Below are 24,179 nucleotides of genomic sequence, written 5' to 3' on the forward strand. Positions count from 1 at the left end.
GGAGTCGGCCGTAAAAGACGGACAAAGCACAGGATCCGAGACAGGAGAATTTACACCACGGCACTCGCACACTCGCAAAAAAAAAGAGCAATTTCAAAGAGGAAATGGCAATAGCCCTGATTTCTTGGGGGCCACTTTTCACAGAACTCCTTTTCTTTTCCACTCCTCTGCTTTCCAGCGGGAATACTACAACTAAACCTTGGAATGTTGGTCCAGGGATACACCCCCGCACACACACACACACACACTTACTCACCCCTTTTTTCTTGAGACCTTGGATGGGCCAAAATAAACCCCTTTTACAAGGCCTGCACATGTCCAGCATTGCTCTCCTCAGGAAATGCCTGAGGAGCACTTGCGACCATATCAATAAACAGAGATAAATGACCGCAAGCCATATCATGTGTGTCTGTGCTTACACTTGCTCTTATCCTTACAATGACACTTACCGATACCAGCAGTAATAGCTATTATCGCTCTTATTTATTACTGTGTGCCTGTTAGTCTGTTTGTTTATCTCTGTGCGTGTCTGACTGTCTATATGTCTGTCTTCCTGTTTGTTTAATAACTGGTCTTGCTGAGTTCAATCTTTTTCACTTATCCACTCAGTCTCATATCCAATGCTGTGTTTGTACTGTATGCCTGCCGCTCTGCAGCTCATAATCTCAATATTTTTTTCTCTCTCTCTCTCTCTCTCTCTCTTTGCTTTTGCAGATGGGCTTTTTCCGCCGACGCTACCGGGAGATCATAGAGGCCGAGAAGAGCAGGAAAGACAGTGACGAGAGCTGGGACTGGGTGCAGAAAAGCCAATGATCGCCAGGGCGGGAGGATCACAATGACAGCCAACGGGCTGGAGCATTGGACTCAAACGGTCCAATGAGCTACTGCCTTTGGCCTCGGCCTTCCTGTAAAGCCATGGGTCCGCCAGTCTTCCATATGTGGAAGAGATGAATATTCTCCAAATTTTTCGGAGGTTTGACACTTTTCTTGTGTAGGAGGCAAGCTAACTGAGATGTGAGATGTGTATGTTGCTGTCCAACACATGGGATTGGAAGCCCATTTCCCCACCACAGTGGAGTTGCTTTCTTGCCAAAGGGACTGAGCAGACAGAGACTGACTGAAAAGAGACAATGGCTTCCTCAATCAGATGTGGATATCACATCAGTGTCAGCAGACAAGAAGAAAGAAGAAACCCTCAGGGCACTGTTTCATAGCAAAATCTATTTTTATACATATATTCCATATTGTATAGAAAAGATCTTCGGGGGGGGGCTTGGGATGTTTTCAAGTCCCCAGGAGACATATCTTATGTTTGTTTTTTAAGAGCACTGATGATAACTTTTGTAAGCCAAAGAGTTAATGCTATTCTTAAATTTTTTTTTATTTTCATGCTACCATAATGCAATGTTTTGAAGGAAGGTATTGTGTAATGCTCTTTTTTATAAGCCAAATACTGAATCCAACATGCCAAAGACCTGAAATGAAGACGCATAGACCCTGAGTGTGGGACGGAGACTGTGGAACATGAACTGTGTCAATGTCAAAACAATAAGGTGACGTAAAAGGCAACTAAAAGCTGAATCCAAAAAAACAGAATGAAGAAATATCTGTATATTTCAGTATCACAGTAGCAGAAGGTGGGACCACACATTTTCATTTGTGCTGAGAATTAGAAATGTTACATGTGCAATGCTTTTGAATGTACTGTCAAGCACAAGTCAATAGCTACAATCTGACTGGTTGCTGTGAAAAGGTTCATTGGGTGTACATAAGCCGATAAAACAAGCACAAACACAAGAGGTGGCTAGTCTCTGTATGAAATGTTTGAAAACAGTGTGTTGGCATTTATTTATGTGATATGCCCATTAGAATGTTGTTATCATTGCTGTGCTTTAATACCCCATGTATTTAAATACTGAGATTTGATAGATATCACACGTCTTGCAATCTCCCAATCTCTATGTTGATGTTCCCCACCATCTTTCTTTAGCGTGAACCCAGATTTACATTGTGAATTAAACAAACAGATGGTATCAGTCAGCAAAAGAATGGTCTCAATAATAGAACCCAATGATGATCTCTATCAAGCCAATATGGGAATGAACAGTGGTTTATATACTGTATCTAAAGAGGTTCTGTTTGGAGATTCAGTAAAGAGATTAGGTTCTGTTTGTACAGGATTTTGGACTTGGATGATGGATATTAGAGAAATGAACTGAACCAAGGTCAGATAATGTGTACCATTGTTTGCATGGCTCAGAGGAGAGAGGTGCGAGGTAGATGGAGTTGATCTGATGGGGTTTACAACAGGTCTGTAGCCCACAGGAACAGTGGTGTGTAATGACCCGAAGTTGGCACGAAATGCAGCATGCTCTGTCACTACGTGGAAATGGGCTCTTTGGGGCTTGTGGGAACTGCTCATTTTTAAGTCAACATGCTGGAATGTAAGAAAGAACTCCCTGAAAATCTGCCACCGCCACCACCGCAGAACATAGATTCTCACATGAGAGCATTTTAATTTCCATAAACTAGTGCCCAACCCCCCACCCCCACCCACCCCCCAAATCAAGCTTTAATTTCCTGGATTAGAGTAGAATTTAATCAGAATCTTTCCATAAATGGAAGAGCGCCCAGGACAAACACATTAACTGGGCAACAGTAGAGGCTTCGTGTGTGTGTGTGTGTGAGAGAGGTGGATCCCAGCTTTTTCATTACTGTTGGAGGGGAGGAACAGGCTCCTCCAGCTTCTTGACATGTGAGTGTCGAAAGGCCCATGCTTTTTGAAACAATTCAGAAGTATTGTTTGTACGGTCAAAGAACTCTGTTTGGCAAGTTTGCCGTTTTTGATCCACTGGGTGTCCAAGAGAGGGGTTCCATAGCCCCTCACAAGTCACATGCTCAGTACTCCAGTCACTTTATTTCACTGTCTACGTATATGAAGGTTTAGCACTCGGCTCTTACGGCTTCATTGATGTCTGGTAGGTTCACCTACAGAATATAGCTTGTGTATTTTGATTCATTAATACCACTGGTATGGAGAAAAAAACATACTCACCCTTCCCCTCTGCACCAAGTATAATTATTGCCCTACAGTGTGTGTGTTAAACAGAGAGATACTTGACATTCTAGGTGTAATATATAACTGTGATTGTCAGCATTATCACCTGTTTAGGATGTATTACAGAAAAAAAAAACTACTGTCACTGAATTTCATTTTTTACATAAAAGTATTGAGTTGTATGTTTGTTGTACAAGCTAATGTTCAAGCTGTGTATTTATCGGTTGATACTGCCATTTTAAGATTAAAGTTCACTTGGAGTAAGTCACGTTTCTGATGTTTTCTCCTCGAAACCCTTCCATACAAAATGCATTGCCTCAAATGCCTTTTGCTGCATGTATGATGTCTGGCGCCCCCTGGTGCTCAGTTTTAGTGTAATTCTATGGTGCGTACAATATTTGTTGTGTAGGCTGCGGATACTGTTACACTGAATTCATTGTTTGTTGACTCAAAATAGAATGTCTGTGTTTAAATTCTGACTAAATTTTGAAGTGATGTTAAAAGTATTTGACCTATCAAATCCATTACAGCTACACCACTGCCTATGGCCCAATTTAAAAAAAACCTTCCTTAGTAGTGAACTTTCTTTACATCTAATATGAGCATAACTGTAATGTGAACCATTTGATGTTAAGGACATTTAACTACAGTCCAATATTGAAAGAAGCTTATAAGAATATTGATGAACCAACAATATCTTTCTAAAGTGCATGTAGACCTAAATGCCTTTGGTTTAACATTTTATTTTTGTTCATAGTTAAGTTGGTTAAGTAGTTTGTCAGTAGTTATAGTCTTTTCATCCATGAGTGTGTATGCATTTGAACCAAACAGAATAGATAGCCTGCTGTAAGGGTCCTGTATTTTTTTGGAGAAGACCTACGCCTTTAATGAGATCACTGTTTGTATCAGCTGACGTTAGTTGCCATGGTACACATGAATATCAACTGGCTGGCCTACAGCGAGTTAATGTGCATAATTTATGAGTCAGTCTCAGGCTGTGCATCTAGTCATCTCCCTTGCTGCCACAACATATGGACTTCTAAGTGAGTTTCAGACAGAAATTAATGTCTACATTTCATCATATGATGTCTCTGTATGTGTGGCTGGATTATAGTTGCAGTATGGCTATTATATTATGTCTTATTTAATGGTAGCCTATCAGCATGCTAGTGTCTTTGCAGCAACAATAAGTTGTCATTGTCTGTTTGCCACACCTTGCAGTACATGATTATAATTGAAATATAATGCATGCTTTGGTTGGTACAAATCTGTAAAAACCTCACTAATATCAGCTATAAAATGTGGTTATACTGTATATACATTCTGTCTTATGATTAACAAAAGGGAAATGACTTAGCCTCAGATAACCATGAATATTCCATCTACATATTCAAGTCCTACCTAACATAATATCTCCATTCAAGCATCTTGTTCCAGTTACTGCCACGTTATTTTTACTGAGCAGAGATGGCATCTCTACTAGAGGACGGTCTGATAAAGACCAGCTCCATCGAGCAAGTGGTGGCTCCGGTCACGTCCCACCTGTGCCACCTGATCCTGCTGTGCGAGAGCGGCCAGGAGCCCGAACACTTTTCCCAGCTGGAGACAGTTGCCAAGGCGGTGGCCAAAGCGGCTAAATACATGGCCACAGTCGCATCAAGGTGAGCTTGGCGTACAAACGAGTCAGGGAGTTTTGTTTCAGTGCTTAAGTTTAACAGTTTAATATATCTTTTTCACAACCAAATGTAATAGGCCAGTTTAACCTTTATCATATAAGCTACATGTGATATGCAAAAAGACATTCAAACAAATGGCTTAGCCAATCACGTCCATAAAAAAGACCCAAAGCGGAGTTTTCTCTCCTGTCCTAAGACTGGTGGTGGATGCTGATGATGAGGTGATGAGGATGGAGATGGCTCCGCTGGTGGAGTCCCTGACTGTGGCTGGGCAGCATGTGCTGCTGGCCTCGCAGAAGCTCAGCATCCAGCCCCAGCTGGAGGAGCACCGGGAGGAGCTGGTGGTGGCCACCCAGAACGTCCTACTGGGCGTAGTCAAGGTAACGGCCATCAACAGCATCATCCAGAGGAAAATGTTGCGCCCTTTACTTTATCTCAGAAATAAGTCAGCTCTTATTTGGTGATTACTGGATTCTGATGAAGGCTATTTCTTAGGAGTTTAAATGAAGAAAGAAAATGCTAAAAAAAATTGTACCTGTATATTGATATTAATTGAGCTCATTTATGTGTATGAGAAATGAGCTAGTCGAATAATTTGTAATTTTCCTTTCCTCTGGGCAGTGTTTCCAACAGTTATTCAGGGATTTCTAAGATGCAGTCTGTGATTATGGTGAATTGGTGTTGATATTTTAGTTCAAAAGCCAATCCCACTCACAAGACAGACAGCAAGTAGACCATGAGAAACAATCAGATGAATCTGACAAAAAGTGTATCAGATTAGAATCATGGATTGTACTTTTAAAGGGTCAGTTGTCTGTACTACCCCATCTGTGTCAGTGACACCATATGGTAACGTGTTCCTTTTGCATATCTTTGATGTGTCTTCTCTCAGATTCTTCTGGTGGAGGATGATGCAACTGTGAGGAAGATAGTAGCAGCTGCTCACTGGGTCTTAGAATGCATCTCACAAATCGGCTCAGCGGGAGACATGCCCAGCTTGCTCAAAGCCTTCCAGGTGTTCTCCAGGGCCATACTCCTCATGAACAACCTGGTGGAGGAGAGGGTACCGGACTTGAGGAGTCCCAAGCAGCGCGAGCAAGTGAGAGGCTCTATGCACACCCTGACTAAATGCATCTCCATGCTGCACACGGCAATGTCTACCACCATAAAGCACCCTGCCAGTGAGCAAGCTCACACGGCCAAGACGTATGTCCTACAGCAAGTGAATTCCACCGTCAATGACATCGTTGTTACACTGAAGAGCAACTGCCACTGGGCTCCTTCGGGACCCAACGGGTACTACACTGACAGGCGAAACAGCCTTATGCAGTTGCTGGGTGTCTCTGATTGCTCGACGATCAAAGTTAGTGATTTCGATGTCCTGCTGAGAGACCTGGTGTTCCACTGCATGATGGTGGCAAACACGTCTCGAGGTGAGCTTCAGCCAGAGGTGGCTGAGAATTGCCGGCACGCCCTCAAACTGTGGACTGAGATATCACATCAGTTAAAAGTCCAAGGGGGTGCACTCCAATCCAAGCAACACTTAGCGAGCCTCTGTGCATCCCTGATCCAGCGGATTCACAAGCTCGATGAGGCTGTGGTGACGGCTACGCTGTGTCAGGTCCTGGATGTTTTTGTTTTCGCCGGCACGCCAATGGAGCAGCTGGTGAACACCATTAGTCACATCTTTGAGGGTGAGCCAGAGGGGAGAGAGTTTGACCAAGACAGTTTCCAGCCACTACTGAGGGCTTTCCAGTCTCACGCTGACCGAATGGTTCAGGTCACCGGATTTGTTGCAGCGTTAGCCACTGACGCTAAGAGCTTGGAGTGCGTGGAAAACTCTCGGGCGCGCCTGATGCGACTGCGGCATGGAGTGGCGCCGGTTTTACAAGAGCTCAGAGGGGACACGGTCCAGTGCTCGGGAGCACTCCAGAAACTTCTAGATCTGCACCACAGGTGGGTGGATGACACCGATCAGCTCATGAATGCCTTCAGTGACATCATGGATATAAAAGCATTCACGAGTCTGGCTGTCCAGGGGATGGAGGACAGCTTGTGTGGATGCGAGACTGCACACAAATGCCAGGACCTTCAGTTGTTTGGTGAGCATGCGGGGCTTCTCATGGGCCACATGAACCAGGTAGTTCAGGCCGTGAGAAGGCACGTGGACAAGAGTGACGACCCCATCTACCGCAATGGACTCCTGGTGCTGGTACGACAGGCAGAGGCTGCCGCAGCTGAGGTGGCAGGATGCGTCACAGACATCTGCTCAAGCAGTGGTCACGATGAGAGCGCTTATGTAACATTTTCAGATCAGCTCGCTTTGGCCATCAAAAACTTTGAAGTGTTACGTGAGGGCTTGGATGGTCTACAGCACCCAGATCTCCTCAGCCCACTGCGAGAGGAAGCTCGTAATCCCATGAATTTATTACCAGTCCTCCCAATCATGGAGCCAGTTCCAGCGCTTTTACCATCTGTTCTTGATCCAAAGGAAGGTGACACTGAAGATCATTTTTCAGACCAAGACAGCGAGAGTATAGTTTCAACTGCACAACCTAAATTAGAATTTATGATGAAAGCAATTGACCAGAATCTATCCCTTTCAACAGTTCGACAATTTCAACAGTTCCAGCACCTTAAAGACACTGAGTTGGGAAAAAGTTCTTTGATTTTAGAGACCAAACCACAAACCATACCCCTAAAGCTTGTTCCAAATGAAACGGTTGATCTTCTTCCCCTCCTGAACGATGTTGTCAGCATGACCAAAGGCAGGGATGTCACAGCTCTGAATGTAGCTTGCTCTGGTGTCCTTGAGCTTTCAAACTGTTATGCACAAGCTGCCAAAGAGGCTGCCACCATTATAGAAAAGGATGACAGCAAAGAGGTGGACAGTCTTCGGTCAGAGTTAGTGTCTCTAACACCTCTGCTGGTCCAGACAGCTCAGGAGACTGCCATGAGCTCAGGCATGACCATGGAGAGCATCTACAAACACACCACACAATTCTCCGACCTCATCAGAAACACCCGGAATATTCTGTTACCGGTCGCAGGCACATGGTATAGAGCCATCTCTGCCATGTTTCAATGCACTAGCCCTAGCATGTCTGAGACTATCTCACAAGAACTCACTGAAGTGATGTGTTTGTGTGCAGACGTGGTTCAACTCGTTACATCTCTTGAAAATACAGCAAGAGGAGAGGGTCATGAGAGCATTTCTGTCTTGCAAAACAAGCTGACAAAAGCACAGACAAACACTAAGCAGATAACGGACCTGGCTTCAAAACCAGCAGCAGTGACTGATGTTGAAGGCCCATGCCTTCTGTGGGCTCTGTCCATGCAAGTTCTTCTGAACTCACTGGATAAAATTATTGGTAATGCAGCATCTGCTAACACCAGCCAGCTAACAAAACATCAAATGACCCCAAAGAAATGGCTGACGACGATGTCTGAGAACTCACTCAGGATACAGGAGGCAGCAAGGTTGTCCTGCTTAAACTGCAGGGATCATTACAAAGTTAAAACCTTGAGCGAACTCCAAGGTGACATTAAGATACTCACTGACACCTACCTTCAAGCGGAGGAGGACCTTGGAACCATCTCTCACTCGGGTATTCTTCTACTCGCTAAGTCTGAGCTCTTACAGAGACAGCTTCAGGCCAACATGAAGAGGCTGTCGGGCCTGCTTAGTAAAGTAAACAAGGATTATGTGATAGCCATCGAAAATGCAATCACTTTGGCCTATTCTGCATCTGCCAAGAACCAGGAGAGCAGTAAAGCTGTGGAGGCTCAGAAACATTTTGAAAATGCTGCAGAGCTGCTAATGGAAAACGTCAAAGTTGCCACTGAGAGCGTGCAGGACTGTTTCAACTATATCAGAGACCCACGGGAACGCATCCAGCTCAGGTTCATCAACGATCATCTGTCCTTCCAGATGTCCGACATTGTGAGCAGGTTCAGGCTGATGGTGGAGACCCAAGCATGCTGCGAGACTCTCAGTCTCGAAATACAGACCCAGTGCTGGTCAGCCAAAGCACACTACCTGGTGGAGGAGATTTACAAGGTGGACGGAATCCTGGAGAGAATAAAAGAACAGGTTAAGCTCGGACTGCAGGGCAAGAAGCCCCCAAGTGAAGCCCGCGTCACATGGACAGACACACCTTTAGCGCTGCCGGAAGTAGCCCCTCCTGCAAATACAGTGACAGGCACAAAACAAGGGAGTGAGCCAAGCACACAGACAGTCCACCCAACCGTAAACATCCTGACTTCACCCAAACAGGAATCCAGAATGGTAAAACAGGATGGATGCTGCATGTGGCAGATGAATGGCTTGCATTGTTAAACAATGTGTGACAATGTTCTTTTTTGGTATTTAAAAAAAAAAAAAAGACATCACGTGTGAAATCTGATTATTTTGCTGGTTAGGTCAAGATAGCAGTTTCAGTATTTATTTAGAACTAATTTAGGAAAGAAACAGAAATAAGAGTTTCAAGTGGGACAGGTTGTAACGTGAAAAAAATGGGACCACTGGACTTGGCTACAGTATGCTGAGGTGGCCATATCGTAACTACACAGTCCTGTGTTTTAGAAACGGCTAAGGTTGTAAAGACTAAAATTCCATAAAAAGACGCACAAAGTAAATATCTGTGCTCTTATAGTCAGTCTATTGTGTATAGTGTGCAGAACCGGTCAGGGTAGATTCAATTAATGTTATTGCTGGTTATAGACTCTAGGTGCAGTTGACAGTCGATCAGGTGATAGCTTTATTTGTAACATCTTTGTCCACTGAAGGATGTAAATGGTATGTCCTTGACTGTGTGAGTCTCTGGGTTCGGTTGATGGATGACGTGTGGACTTGCTCTCCCAGCAGAGTGAAAGAGGCCCACTGTTTAGCTCAGGGCCTCCCTGCCTCACCTACACCTGCCTCTTCCTGAAACGAGAGACAGAGAGGTGGGACTCACGGGGGAACTACATTGTCCAGGCTACCAAAGAAATCGCAGATAAAATCTACCACATGGCCCAATACCTGAAGCGGAAAGGACCGATACACGTATGTCTATATAAGATAGATGTTTTGAATCTATGTGAAAATGCTTGAGCTCTATATATTATATTATAATATATAATAGATATATAATAATATTGAACTTACAAAATACTGTTATTATCCATTATTATTTACTTATTACCCCAGTCAGACTAAAGCTTACGTATATTGATGATATTTACATTGTAATAATTTAGTAGCCTATATAATTCCTTGTTACCGCTCCTTTCTCCAGTGTTGAATATATAATTCAGTGTGTAGTTAGTTAGACTCCAGTAGTTGTGTAGGCCACTCATTCTCATAACCCACCCCTGTACCCTAGAGCAAAGAAGCCTTTGTGTCCTCAGCGAAAACCATAGTTTCAAGCTGCCAGTCCATCACACAGTTCCTGAAAGTCATCGCCGACCACTGCTTGGACAAGCACTGCGCTGCAGACCTCGCTCTAGTGGTGGAGCAGATACTGACCATTACCAACCAGCTCACTATCATTTCTAGGTGAGAGAAACTCAAACAATGAGCATAACCCTGCTGTCAACACACACTACTTCAACCACCATCAGTGTGTAGGCTAGTACCCACATGGAAGATTCATGGCAGCCCATTTTATGTGAGAATGCTCACCACACCCCAGCTTGAGATGAAGAGTGAGGGAATCAATCAGCCAATTACACAAACAGCAACCGCAAATAGCAACAACCCAATCTATGTATACAATGGCGTTGCATGTGACTGAGCAAGGCATGATGTGTCTGCAGTGTGAACGCACTGACCCCTGGCAGCAAGTCTTCAGACGAGTCTCTGGTGAAGAACGCTCAAAACCTGCTCCAGATCGTCTTGAAGGGAGTCCGTGCAGCTGAAACAGCCTGCATTAAGGTGAAAAAAAATACTGTGTTACCACCTTGTACCACCACATGAGGTATTCTATAGTAAAACATGTGTTTTATGTTTAATGTCAATGTCAAACATTACATTAACAATACAATGTTAAATATTCTCTTCACATTCTCTGAATTTCCATGTCTCTCTCCGAACCACAGGCTATTAAAAAATCATGCTAGAACTTTCTGAGTTACTCTCAAATATCCTGTCTGAACCCTTTTTCCTTGGCATACGTTTTGACCAATCTGTCTGTTGGCCCAGTTGAGTGTGCCAACTGGAGACTCCTCTCTTGAAATGTGGCAGGGCCTGCGGCAGCCAGAGCCCGACACGAACGCAGCCAGAGCCGCAGCCTTGTGCTTCCAGTGGAAAAAGAACCTGCTGATCCACCGGGCGCTGGAGATCTCCAACCCGGAGACGGACGACCTGGGCCTCCGCAAGACCTCCCCCAGCTCGGCAGAGCCAAGCCTGGCTCCCCTGCTGCACGTGCTGGGTCACCAGAACAAGTAAAGGAGCAGGAGCTCCACATGCTGGTGCACAAGACACAGTACTGGGATGCTCTTCATGCTATGTCATATATATTTATGCAGTATATCATGTAGTGCTAGTTTCTGGTTTTGCTGCTTCATCATATACCGGTATGTGTATACTGTATATAATACTATATAATAATATAGTAATATAATGCTAATTTCTGGTCTGGGGCTGGGCTTCTGCATACTTCTGTGGTTGCACTTTTTAGTATTCTGTTTTAGACATTGCTGTACATTTGATGATGTGTTCAGACACATGATATCAATGTTCATTTTCGACTTGTTCACACTATTTCTGAAGCCATGTAGATTTTTCTTTATTAAAGACAATGGATAAAAAATAAAAAGGCAATGAACAGTCACACAAAAACTTATTTGGAGTGTTTCCTCTGACTGCATCTGTCAGCAATAACAAAATGACATGATTACTTGGACAAAGATTCTGGAAAGCACTGCATTTATGATAGAAAATAAGCTTTTTAAAAGTTTAACATACAGTATTTCAAAAAAACAATGTTTATCAACAAAAAATGAGAACCCCACGAAGATAGCACCATACAGCAACACAAGTCAATTGTCAATTGTTTTTTTTTATATAAAACAATTTTAACATTCTTCGCAGTCATACTGTAAATTAACTGAAAAACAAATGCCAAACACAGAGGACAATCATGGGTATAGAAGATTAGCTGGCTCTGATGATAATACTCATAGCACTGGAATATGAAGCTTAACTGTTTTCATCATTTCATAAAAAATGTATGTCACTATGCTTTATGTGAAACCTTTTTTCACACAATCATATACAATTAAAACGTTAATACCTAACTTACCATACGTCTCTTTGCAAAAGTAATCGTTTAATGTTTAACTTTTTGTATTACTAGAACTGTATATAAATTAAGTCTGAACCTGTCTCCATTCCATATATAATCAATTATGCAAAACTTCTTAACAAGAATTAAACTATGACGCAGAGGTGTTCATGGGCAGATTTGCAGTAACAGAATGACATATAGTGCCACATTTTGAATGGTTTTAATTAGCATACACATACTAGTAGAGGCTTAAGCATATTCAAATGTGATCCTGCACAATACACCGTTTTTCAAGTTAGCTTCATGGCTAACTAAGTCAGGACAACTACCATTGACATATTAAAGTAGCTGAGCTTGTCAGGTACCTTAGGAAAAGTACAATTCTTTTTAACTGGCACATTTTGAGCAAAATTAAGTTTTACATGAAAAAAATCCACGACTGCAATCAAATGTTTGAAGTCTGTGGCATTTTAAAAACAGACACTGAATGCCATTCTGTTATGAGGAATCGAGCAACACTAGCGCAAGACTGGTAAACATTTCAGCAAGTGAAAAGTTGATAAATGTGTTCCCCAAAGGAACCAGTGATGCAAGAAAGATCATAATATGATGAAGAATATGTACAATACAAAATAAATAAATATATCAAATTTGAAAAGAGATACATCTACGAGTGCAGTGTGTGCGAGGGGATGAGGGTTGGAGAACGTTCCGGGAACGTTCAATATGTACAGAGTTCACGTAACCAGCAGAGGGCGCTGTGGCAGGCTCAGAGCTGCTCACTGACAGAAGGGTGAGGCGGTCGGATCAAAGGTCTTAAACACGTCCTTTAGTGGTCTGTCCATCTCCTCATCGTCCTCCTCTTCCTCTTCCTGCTGCTTCCGCTCCTCATCCTCCCCTACCTCCATCTTCTCCTCCTTCTCCTCCTTCTTGTCCGGCTCCTCCGGTGGTCCAGCTGGGGCCAGGCTCGAGGGCTTGGCCATCCGGGGGTCGCTGTAGGGTGGGCGGATGAGGCCGGCAAGGGCCTGGATGGGGAGGTTGTGGACGGCCGGGGCTGGGGCGGGGGTAGGGGCGGCGACGGGGAAAGTGGGGACACTGGGGGTGGCCGCCGCCGTGCCGGTGCTTCCAGCCGCGGAGCCATTGGAGGGGCTGTCAGAAGTCTTTCCCTCGGGCCCTGAGCGGCGTGTGGGGGAGAGCTGGGCCGGAGGCGGGCTGCTGCTGCTGCCGCTGCCGCTGCGCTTCCCCAATCCCGGCTTGAGGATGCCCGTCTTTTTGGGCGGCTCGGAGGGCTCCTCGGCGGCAGCCTTTGGAGGCTGTGAGGTCTGGTTGCGGGGGTCGTACAGGCTGATGCCCCCCAGGAGGGTGGTGGGGCTCTCAAGACCCTTGCCAGTTGAGGCAGCTAGCCGTGGGGCGTAGGGGGGCAGCTTTTCGGGCTCCGCTCGCACAGCAGTGGCAGTGGCGGTGGCGGCGGCGGCGACGACGACGGACGAGGATCCAGACGTTCCAGCAGAGCCTCTCAGCAGCCTGGGGTCCAAGACGCCGCCTGCCCCTGGCGAGCAGTCCTTCAGCGGCGGCGGCTTGGAGGAGGAGTCCAAGCTGGACGAGCGGCTGATCCGGGGGTCCTTGTAGGTGCGTGGGTCCAGCGGCTTCTCGCCGCCAGGTTTGCCGTCCGTACCAGGCCGACCGGTGCCGACCCTGCCAACCCCTTCCTTCAGACGGGCAGCCGCCAGCCGTGGGTCTGGTGGCAATGCCGCCGACGTCGGGGACACGTGCGTCTCAGGCAGCGACGAGCCAAACGTGCGGTTGAGCTGCGCGTCGGCTATGAGCGGCGGCAGCGGCAGGTTGATAGACGTCTCCTGCTTGGGCACCAGGAGCGGGATGAGGTCCTCGGGCGCCCACACCACCGAGTGGGCGAAGGCTGGCCGCTGGAGCAGGATGTCCACGCGGATGTGGCTGAACTGCTTGAGCTGGCAGCGCGGGTCGCGGAGCGAGGCGGACGCCGAGGCGCTGGGCTCCAGCGGGATGAACACCGCCCGCTCCCGCAGCTCCCGCTCGCCCTCCTCGTCGTCCTCGCCGCCCGCCGACGGCTTGTGGCCGGGGTGCCTGTGAGCGTCCGACTTGGAAAGCCCCGCCGAGGGCTCCGGGGGCTTCAGCTTGCGCGGGTCCCTGGACAGCCGCGGGTCGTGGACGCCGGGCTCCGTGTCCGACTTGCGGGGGTCGGCGGCGCGCTGCCGCGGGTCAGCCTTGACGCGGGGGTCACTTGGGGGCCCCTTCTGCAGCCTGGGGTCACTCGGCGGCAGCTGAGGGGGCTTGGCCGGTCCCTGGGCCTGCTGCTGGCTCTGCTGGCTCTTAAGCATCTCGTTCTGCTTCTTCAGGGACTTCAGGATGGATGAGACGCTGCCCCCGCCGTCCTCCTCATCACTCGAGTACCAGTTTGTCGTCTCATCTGAAACAGTAGATGTAGAAAGGGTTGTGCATAGGTATCAACTATGCTAGTGACAGACATGTCTGAAATGGCCAATGGTCTGTTTAGATTTAGGGGTGATTCAAGCAAAAAGTCTTAAAATGAGTTACTGATTTACTGGGTACCACCAGAGGGCAGTACATGTAAAACTACACTACCGTTCCAAAGGTTGGAGTCACTTAGAAATGTCCTTGTTTTCATCAATAAATTACTGAAATGGCTGATCTTTAATGCAATATCTACATTGCCCATTATCAGCAACCATTCATCCAATGTTCCAAAGCTACATTCCGTTTACTAATCTGATATAATTTTAAAAGGCTAACTGAGAAAACATTGGAGAACCCTTTTGCAATTCACAATGATGCAATGCAATTCATGATGTAATCTGAAAACTGCTGCCCTGATTAAAAAACAATGCAACTGATCTCAGCTGGTATTCTGTCTATAATGGAGAGGAATGGACATTTCTAAGTGACCCCAAACCTTTGAACGGCAGTGTATGTCAAACAGTCAAAGCACTTTAATAATGATAAACTATGCCACTTTGTGGCAAATCACTTTATCTAAACACACATAAGAAGCAGGAAATAAAGAGCTATGAACATCCCTCTCTTACACTGATATAGCTACACCATATGACAAACCTCAATATCAATAAACATTTTTCTATCCCTACAGATGTATATTGTACTTCAGAGGAATGCAAAAAGGAATAAAATAGTAAGAAGAATAGTTCTTGAAATGAATGTGAGCTTAATAAAACCACCTGACAGGCCCTATTGGTCATGTGCACAGCACGTCCAGTAGGTGGCGTATGTCCATACCTCTGTCCCTGCTAGCAGGCCCAGCTCCCTGCCCCTCTGGCCTCTGGGGATCAGCCTGCTGCTGGAACGGCTGCTGCTGCTGGTGGAACTGCTGCTGCAGCGGTGGTGGCTGGTGCTGCTGCTGCTGCTGCTGAAACGGCTGAAACTGCTGCTGCTGCTGTTGTGGTGGTGGCTGTTGCTGCTGCTGCTGGGTGAGGTGGAGAAACAGGGCCTTCTGCACAGCCGGCAGGAAGCTCTGCATGGACGCCTGGGCGTCAGGGCCAGCCTGCTGCTGCTGCTGCTGCTGCGCTGTATGGCTGTCATCTGTGAGTGACAGGACAGGAGAGAAAAGAAGTGGGAGAGAAACAGAGGATGTTTCAACACCTGACAGAAGCAATGTTGTTGTTTTACTGTTGTCAACAGCCAAGATTGTACGTTCTAGGAATGTTCTTTCATGTTAAAGGATTTTCTTATCAAAGTTCATTAGACATAAGGACGTGAGACATAAGGATCTCTGTGGCCTACCTCCAGGACCCGTGTTCTGATTGTTCTGGTTGTTGAAGAATGTGTTGAAGAACTCAGCAGGGTTTTGACCCATCCCGGGGAAAGGCATGTTCTGCGCCATGTTCTGCGGCATGTTCTGCTGCATGTTCTGCTGCATGTTCTGCGCCATGTTCTGCTGCATGTTCTGCGGCATGTCACACATCGGGGGGAACGGGGGTCCCCCCTGTGGTCCTCCCATCATCCCCTGCGGCCCCGGGGGCAGGTTCATGTGGGGCATGTTCCCGTGGAACGGTGGAGGCGGCCCGCTTGGAGGCCCACCGGGAGGCATGGGAGGGCCCTGCCCAAACCCAGGAGGAGGCTGCTGGCCTGGGGCGTTGGGTGGGGCCCCTGGGCCCCCGTGCGGGAGAGGTGGAGGCCCACCCATGGAGCCTGGGGATCCCGGCTGCGGGGGCAGAGGGGCGTTAGGGCCTGGGGGCATCATGCCAGCCTGGCCATCCTCGGGGCCCCCAGTGAATTGGGGCGGCCCTCCATTGGGGGAGTTGTTGTTGTAGAAACCTGGCCGGTTGCTATGGGGAATAAGCAAAGAAGGGATGACAGTGTGAGTGTCGGGTGTAATTCTAAATCAGTTTGAAGAGGCAGATACTTACTACTTACTATGTAGGAAAATTAAAAATGAAAGTCCACACATAACAACATACGATACATACAACATACAGCCATTCAAATATTATTCTGATAAACTAAAAGGTACCCGAGGCCTATCTTCTGTGCCAGGTCCATGGTAGGCTGCACTTTGATCTCAAACAGAGAGGGGATCTTCTTGCCCCCCTGGCTGCTATCCTGGGGGCTGCTGGACCCAGGCGTGGGCAGCAGACCCACCCCAGGTGGCGGTTTGGGGAGGGGCGCAATGCCCTGCTTCCGCAGATCCTCCAGTTCCTGCTCGTCTTCATCGGCGTTGTCCTCCTCTGTGTTGGCGATCTGAGGAAGAACAAAAACAAGATGTCGTTGCTGGTAAGAACTGGTTCACAGAGCATACACATTTCAGTTTTTCTGAATCAAGAGACACTGTAATTCACCACTGCCATGCCATCATCCCGAGTGTTTAGAAATTGTACATGTTTGTCTGGGTGGTGGCTTACCTTATCCAAGAGTTCCTGTGTCACCTCGTTCAAAGCATCATGGGAGAATTTGCAGTTGTCTCCCTGATAGCACTTGGCTCCCGTGTGGAAAAACTTGCAAGGGTACTCCTGTGCATTTGGGGTCAAGGACTGCATCAACATACATCAACAAGGCATCTGTACAATTACAAAACAATAGCAAAGAATATAGTGGACAATTCTATCAATAAATGAAAGGAGCCTGAAAAGGATATTGTGCATATAGATGCAGTTGTCTCCTTTGCTGCAGTAACCCTGGAGGTAAAACTTGCACAGCTCTTTTTTCTTGTCTGGAACGACATGCTCATGATCAAACTTGCACTGGTCACCCTGAGGAAGAAACAAAGACAAATATAGACCAAAGTCATAAAGTTGGGTTATTACCATTAGCCACTGGCTATGACTACGTCACAAAGCCAAATGACCAGAGAATATTGATTCATCTGAAAGAATTAGTGGATGATTTACTTTGATGCATCGACCCTCCAGGAAGTATTTACAGATGTATCTCCCATTGTGTTCCACTGTGTGCTGATTGATGAACTCTTGAGTCATGATGGGACGCTTTTTCTGGAAGCCAGGTGCGCCTTTCCCTTCCTAGAGTATCAACACAGCTTATCAGGTTATCTTCAATTCACCAATGTGCTCTGTTTCTGTCCAAATACCTCATACATTCTTGATATTTCATATATCAGTTGATCTTGTGTGACTCAAAACTACTTTGGAGTAGTAGAAGGACACAACACTGCAAAATCACAATAACAAATTGAAACATTTTCTTTATTTTGTTGTGATTTAGATTTTAAAGAGACGAGTGCTTACCTCTGAGCCGGCGGAAGAGTGTCTGGCCGTTTTGGGCCCCTCGGTAGCCTGGTCGGCCCCTCGGCCCTTCCCTCGGCCCCAGTTCTTGCCCTTCTGTTTCTTGTTTTTGGGCATCACACCACGGCCCCTGCCCATGCCGCCTCGGCCTCGCCCTCTCTGGCCACCAACTGCAACAAGCACAGAAGACATTAGTTAACAAAGGTTATCCACCTCTATAATACAATCCACGATAGCAGAGAAAACGGAACACTGAAAATGGTGTCATAATTCTGTTGATAGAGAAGTGGGATCAAGCATCGTCAAAATTCCATTTCTCTTACCCCATAAAAAATAATCTGTGCCATTTTTTTATAATGGCAGTTATATATAAATATGTGACAAGATTATTTTATACTCATTGGGCCCAATTCCCAGACATGGATCAAGAAGTTCGAAAGTCAAGGCTATATATCAGTGGAGATCTTCATTGAAGTTCTCTTTTAGTTTAGGACCAGGCTTAATCCATGTCCGGGAATGCAGCCCGTTATGTTTATCATGGCAGAGAGACTGACAAGGCAGTGACTTACACCCACACATTTACACCCATTTTACAAAATATCACAAGTTCCCTTGTGGCTACAAAACGCTCAATAATATTTTCTTCTAATAAAGCATTTCATGTTGGAGTTGCTTCAGGTTAATCTATTCTGAGGGGGTAGGCTTTTTTTGGACGACTCTTATAAGCAAGTGTTGGAAACTCAGTTTTGTGTGAATGCTGGTGACCCACTGTTATTGCCAAACTTATGTCTGACACACATGCAACATGATCAGCATTCTAATCTCACTGCACTAAAACTGAACAGTCATTTATTCAAAGTTCAAAACCAGGGTTTAACATAATCAATGGCCCGTTGGCCCGGAGTAAAGTAAAAAAGCATGTCTGGTAAGTTGATTGGCCAGTCACTCGCCGGTCAGATCATCACGAGTCAGATAATTTCACCTGAGATGCTAACTGGTTGAAGCAGAGACTTTCTAATGAGGAGACACAGCATTCAAAGAATATCCCATAGAAATGTATGGGGTTAGATTGTAACGCAAACATGGCAGTTGTCTACACATATTCCGGCCCTTCCGCCGCCAAAAGTTGACATGTGAATACATCGTGCCAATCATGTGGTATGTTGTGAATACATCGTGCCAATCATGTGGTATGTTGTGAATACGTCGGGCTAATCATGTATTGTGATCTTGCAGCTGGAGCGAGGTTGGTGTGTCGTGATTCGTGAAGCATTGCGCACGCGCAGATCTACCCGATAAGTGCACAAAAAGCGTTGCAATATGGCCGCCGAGTGGAGGGACTTGCCTAAAAGGACTTTGGTTGAAGCTAAACATGTGAGGCTACTAAAATAAAAAGGGAGTTCATTACAATGTAATAAATTAACAGTTTTGTGAAAAAGTGTCATTTTTTTGGCCAGTGGAGGGGGGGGGACACTGTTTAAAGCAGAACCACAGCTCCTTACACTGCTGTTTCTGGAGGCCCTTCATGCCCTGCCTCTTGCCCTGGTCTTTGGGGCCTCCCTTCCCCGGGCCAGGGGAGCCGGTGCCTTTGGCGTGTCGGTACTGGGACAGCTCCTCGGAGAAGTCGTCCTCCTCCTCGTAGTCGCTGTAGTCGCTGTACTTGTCCACATCGCTGCTCTTGTGCTGGGCTTGCCTCTGAGCTTTTCCATGCCCCCCACCGGACTCACGTCCATGCTAGAGACATAGTTTAAGAAAAAAAAACATAAAAAATCGTTAAAATCAAGAGTTAAGGTGTAGTTGTTTTTTCCAGATGTTTTTCCTCTATAGCGATCCAAATTCAAGCAGAAATGCATTCAGTTAAACACAGGGCCATCTCTGGATATATAAACACTACAATCCAAGAGGCTGGGTGGCTGGCCTACCTGTGAGAACTGGTTGTCGTAGTCCCGGTATGGGCCCTGGTTCTTCTTACTCTTGGGCCTCTCCTGGCGGTCGTAGTCCGAGTCGTAGCTGTCAGAGCTGGAGCTGCTGGAGGGAGAGTGGTGCTGGAGGAGGAGGATGAGGAGGTGGTAAAGGTGGAGGAGGGAGGAGGTGGAGGAGGGAAGAGGTGAAAAGAAGAAGGAGAAGAAATCTTAAGGGGCCCCATTACTACATATGAACATATGAACATATATTCCATATGTGGAAATATGCTTTTTAAAACTTTAACATGTTATCCTTAGCCTGTTTTTTTGTCAGCTCATCTGTACAGAAAGTTAACCAGTCAATGACCTGTCAGGAGTAAGAGACAAACAAGAGGCATAACATTAGATGTGGGGTCTGATCACATGACACCAACTTACCTTCTGTCTTTCCCGTCTCCTCCTCTTAGACCTCCTCGCAGATTTCTCTCTTGAGCGGCGGTGCTTTTTGCGAGCGTGCCTGTGAGCTTTGTCCTCTCTCTCCTTCTCTTTGTCCTTCTCTCGCTCCTTCTCCTTCTCCTTGTCTTTTTCTCCTTGCTCCTCATTAGCTGCCTTCACTTCCTCCTCGATGCCGATTCCTTCGTCATCAATTTCACCATCTTCCAATTCACCATCCTCCCTTGAAAGACAATTCAGACAATAATCAATAATCAAAAAGTAATCTGTGAGCTTATACAAATATTTACAAGTTGCTATTTTGTGGTAAATCACACATCACATTAAGGGTTATGTCACTGTACCAAATTCCCTTAACTACATACTTCTCATTTCCAGAACTTAAGTCACTGCAACTACAGTTCTTATCTTAAATAAAATGAGACAAGTCAAACGTGGATTCCTGTGAGTAACTCCACCAGAGTAACTTGGCTATATATTGACCATGAACATCTGTTAATTGCCGTGTAAATACTAGCGTTATATGCTAAAAGGCCCGTAAACTACAGGTATATCAATTCTGATTGACACAAACCTGGCCTCTTCATAAGATCAAGAGTGACCTAATGACCACAGGACATGCAAATATAACAGTCATCATCATGTGAACAGGATAGTAGATGGTGTTTAGAATAACTTCTTAAGTCATTAAACTGATTAAAGTTATTATCACCCGGAAAAATACTATCACTATTCATAACATAAACATGGTAGCCTACTTGTAAGTTGTGATTTAAATACAATGAGGTATTCCACTTTTGACAGGCTAGGACCAGATTAATGTGACCAAACTGTGCAAGAGTGGGAATTTTAAGTGGGGATACTGTGGAGTAAAACGTAGGGCTTTTAGAGGGAAACATCTCATCATAATTCTGAGAATGGTTTGTGACAATTTACTATGTGGCCCAAACATATTTAAGGGGAACCAGTATGATTCAACATTCCATCACTTCAAGTTCACTTTTAGTCTTGAGGCATGATTTCCAGCCTTCTGCTAACTCTGGCTAACTGACAAAGATCAGTGGGACAGGAGGGAGGGGGTGGCCATGGGGAGACTGAGAATTTGTGGGTTTCTTTAGTTGTTGCTTTTTGCTTTTTTTTCATCCAACAAAACATACTGTGTGGAGGGGGGAGGCTGTCGGACCAACAGAAGTGACTGCACAAGCATGAGAAATGGACAGAGGCAGTTGGGGGTGGCTGGGGCTCAACATTGTCCAATGGATGAATAGAGGATGTGAACTGAACTTTCAAACAGCTAAGTCAACATGAATCTTATGCTCCCTACAGGCCACTGCAATGGCATTCAGAGTCCTTCTTTAGAATGGGTGATTGTTCCATCAACTGCAGTGTATGGGCACGTCTGTTTCATCAACAGTGACATAAGCTTATTCATTCACACAAGACAAATACAACACATGTCTATCAGCACAACTATTTAAAACAAATAGCAAATCACATATCGATCATAATGTACTGGCATGCATACTTAATTTCTATGATTAGGGATGGGGTAAGTAAGTGTGTTTGAAAGAAAGAGTGAAATGGGGAAGATAAAGAGAAGGAAGAGGAAAAAAAGATATTTTTGTCCTATTTTCATTAGGGGGAAAAAAGAAACTTGTTGGCTTTGTTGAGAAAAGGCCTCTCCTGAGGGTACCAAGTCCCAGCTTTCACTTATAATGAAGTATTATTATCAAGTATCAATTTCGCACCATCACTCTGTCAACTACACTGAACTATATCATATACTGCAAAATTATTACTTTTTGGTGAAGTAACCTCTGCCCCAGTTTAACATGTCAACAGAAATTGCACACAGCAGGCTACACCCAGCAATACAAAGTCTGGTCATTGGACCAGCTGGTAGTTAACAGCAGAGCAACAGTGGGCTGCTCTGTCCCTCCTAGTCTTCCCAACAGCTCGAGCGACCAGAGGGGCGTGCCAGAACATGTGAACGGGCGGGGCGTTAACTACGTCACAGTCGCATAATATGCAAATGCCTTAAAGACAACAAGCTAGTATAATACCTGTATGTTATTTTTTTCCTTTTTGTAGGCCGTTACCAATAAAATATGAACTGTTAGATTACATCGAGTTGATACGGATTTTCTACATTTCAACAATCTATTTAAGTTTACTGATATAATGGCACGTTCAAAGTACTGTTGACAGAAATATTCACATGTCAAGGGCGGTGTTGAGAAGGAACTGCCCTTATCTTCTGTCGGAGGGAAAACTGCAAATTCGCTATCGCTAGCACTGCAGCATTAACAAAATAAATGGCATGCACGAGAAGATGGTTATTAAACGGAGCGGGAAAGGCCTGTTCTCACCAAAACCCACAAAACGGCGCAATTGTCCTGTACGCTAGATGCTCGAGACTAGGAAAAGAATAACAGTTACTCAGGACGTACAAATGAACCTGTAGAGAAGAATGTTCAGATAAGAATGTTACTCGACCTTTCATCCCCTGCCAGTTCAGAGTCTGTCATGTTTTTGTCAAGAACAGGGGTAGGGGGACTGGAGAAAAGGCTCACAGAAGCCATGATGGTTGGAAACGGAAATGCCCTTCTCCGCAACAAGACTGAGTTGCATTCAGTCACTCAAAGGAGACGTTGGCTCGTGAGAGATGATGAAGGATTGTTATAGTCTGAAAAAACTCACGGTTACACGTCTCAACAATGAGACAGTAAACAGACATTATCCTCTCATTTCAATGATGATGTTTTAACGCTGTAAACACAGCTTTGATACCCCATCTTTGTTAATATCCCGTCGGATGACAGCTGTCTTGGTGAAATATTGGAGACGGAGGGTGAAACAAACAGAAATTTAATCATTTTCGCTGTGCTCAATTTCTTCTCTAGATATGGCGCCCGAAAGACATTCGCAAAATGGCTGCGATAAAGCGTTGAAGACGATATAGCCCTCCTGGTGCAGAGGTGGACCAATCAGATCCAACGAGCTACCAGCGAGGGAACATAACAGAAACGTATAATTGGGTAGAATTGTAGACCCAGCCCACATGTTACAAACATTTGCAATTCTATTGGACATGGAATTAGTCAGTCACTGCTCTCCTTCTAGAAAGAATCCAAGGTTGAAAGACGCGTAACTGAAACAACCAATGGAAACGAATTGCGCAATGTGGCTACTAGTGTGTCCCAAATTGTTGTCGTAAATATACATACGTAATTGAATAAATTTTTAAGTAGGCTTATGTGGATTGTTGCTTATATGGTAATTAAATAATTCGCTAAATCCAGCGATTAAACAGCCCACTTCTCTAGGTATTTAGTCGCCAAATGGTAGATTTTGTTGTGTGCGTAGCCTATGCACTGCCAAATCTTGGCAGTAGGTGTCGGTAGGGTACAGTAAAACAAGTAACATACGAACGCATGTCTTTGTAGCCCACGTCAGGTATCGTTTATGGTTAAAGCTTAATAATTCTTCCTATACTTTGGAGAGGGTTCTAAGAGTCGTGAGAATGAGGTCATGTATGTGTGCTGTTTCGGGGCTGATTTCAAGTTCGTCTTCGTGGGCGTTCTTGGGGAGGCGTTTAGATTAAATGTTTTTATTATGGGCCCTATAATAAAAAGTTGGCATGTCATTACGCAAACCCCCAAAGTTGCCAAACTCGCGTAGACTACATTCCTCTGCTCTCTGTTCTCACCTGACATGTCCTGATCCTGGAATGGGGGCCTGCCAAAAGCCCTTCAAAAATTAAGCCTGCTGCTTTAGATAGTCTAAAAACAAAATGAGGCAAGACCAAAATACCTCTCGGTAAAGCTTAATGTGTCAGCGCTCTTAGACCAGACCTCTCATGTGTTAGCAGCCTATGTGATAAATGTATGTTAGCCTATAGCATGCTGTCCTAGAGCTAATCAAAGCTGTGCAACTCAGGAGTCAACTTCTTTTTAGATCATGACAACCCAACTTCAGTGTTTTGCAATGGACTCTTCCTTTTATTTCCAGCCTTTCTTGTATATGTTCTTTTTAATTGTTTTAATTGACCGTGCCTTTCGAAATCT

At 45.3% G+C, this 24,179-nt stretch overlaps 3 protein-coding genes across 3 annotated transcripts in view; 2 read left to right on the top strand and 1 right to left on the bottom strand.

Moving 5' to 3' along the window:
• Nucleotides 1–3,322, top strand: part of itga9 (integrin, alpha 9) — a 62,867-nt gene extending 59,545 nt beyond the window's left edge. Inside the window, exon 28 of the mRNA XM_076285812.1 lies at nucleotides 715–3,322. Coding sequence (XP_076141927.1) covers nucleotides 715–813 — 99 coding nt within the window. The 3' untranslated portion in view covers nucleotides 814–3,322. The remainder of the gene's footprint in view (nucleotides 1–714) is intronic.
• Nucleotides 3,323–4,525: 1,203 nt separating this feature from the next.
• LOC143124785 (vinculin) lies at nucleotides 4,526–11,164 on the top strand. Its single transcript, XM_076286489.1, has 9 exons — nucleotides 4,526–4,719; nucleotides 4,931–5,114; nucleotides 5,627–7,033; nucleotides 7,550–7,791; nucleotides 8,236–8,908; nucleotides 9,602–9,781; nucleotides 10,101–10,273; nucleotides 10,534–10,651; nucleotides 10,919–11,164. The coding sequence occupies exons 1-9, from the start codon at nucleotides 4,526–4,528 to the stop codon at nucleotides 11,162–11,164; spliced, it is 3,417 nt and encodes a 1,138-aa protein (XP_076142604.1).
• Nucleotides 11,165–11,488: 324 nt separating this feature from the next.
• Nucleotides 11,489–22,953, bottom strand: zc3h6 (zinc finger CCCH-type containing 6). The gene is made up of 12 exons (XM_076285814.1): nucleotides 22,609–22,953; nucleotides 20,098–20,335; nucleotides 19,678–19,800; nucleotides 19,258–19,489; nucleotides 17,759–17,925; nucleotides 17,405–17,533; nucleotides 17,152–17,266; nucleotides 16,919–17,028; nucleotides 16,531–16,757; nucleotides 15,801–16,345; nucleotides 15,297–15,599; nucleotides 11,489–14,451 (listed from the first exon to the last, which is right to left on the bottom strand). The coding sequence occupies exons 1-12, from the start codon at nucleotides 22,692–22,694 to the stop codon at nucleotides 12,785–12,787; spliced, it is 3,942 nt and encodes a 1,313-aa protein (XP_076141929.1). The 5' UTR covers nucleotides 22,695–22,953; the 3' UTR covers nucleotides 11,489–12,784.
• Between the last annotated feature and the right edge of the window lie 1,226 nt (nucleotides 22,954–24,179).

This window comes from Alosa pseudoharengus, unplaced genomic scaffold (assembly GCF_046254945.1).
Source record: "Alosa pseudoharengus isolate Yale_2024_CS ecotype anadromous, Long Island Sound unplaced genomic scaffold, YU_APseudo_1.1 YU_APseudo_1.1_scf_15, whole genome shotgun sequence".
NCBI lineage: Eukaryota > Metazoa > Chordata > Actinopteri > Clupeiformes > Clupeidae > Alosa > Alosa pseudoharengus.

Excerpts from the sequence above, each read along its gene's own strand:
- LOC143124785 (XM_076286489.1), top strand. The coding sequence starts at position 4,526 with ATGGCATCTCTACTAGAGGACGGTCTGATAAAGACCAGCTCCATCGAG. Across the intron at positions 5,115-5,626 it reads TCCTACTGGGCGTAGTCAAG|ATTCTTCTGGTGGAGGATGA; the intron begins GTAACGGCCATC and ends GTCTTCTCTCAG. Across the intron at positions 7,034-7,549 it reads GTCACGATGAGAGCGCTTAT|CTTTCAAACTGTTATGCACA; the intron begins GTAACATTTTCA and ends GGTGTCCTTGAG.
- zc3h6 (XM_076285814.1), bottom strand. The coding sequence starts at position 22,694 with ATGGCTTCTGTGAGCCTTTTCTCCAGTCCCCCTACCCCTGTTCTTGAC. Across the intron at positions 17,534-17,758 it reads ACTCTTCCGCCGGCTCAGAG|GAAGGGAAAGGCGCACCTGG; the intron begins GTAAGCACTCGT and ends TTGATACTCTAG. Across the intron at positions 16,346-16,530 it reads GCACAGAAGATAGGCCTCGG|CAACCGGCCAGGTTTCTACA; the intron begins GTACCTTTTAGT and ends TATTCCCCATAG.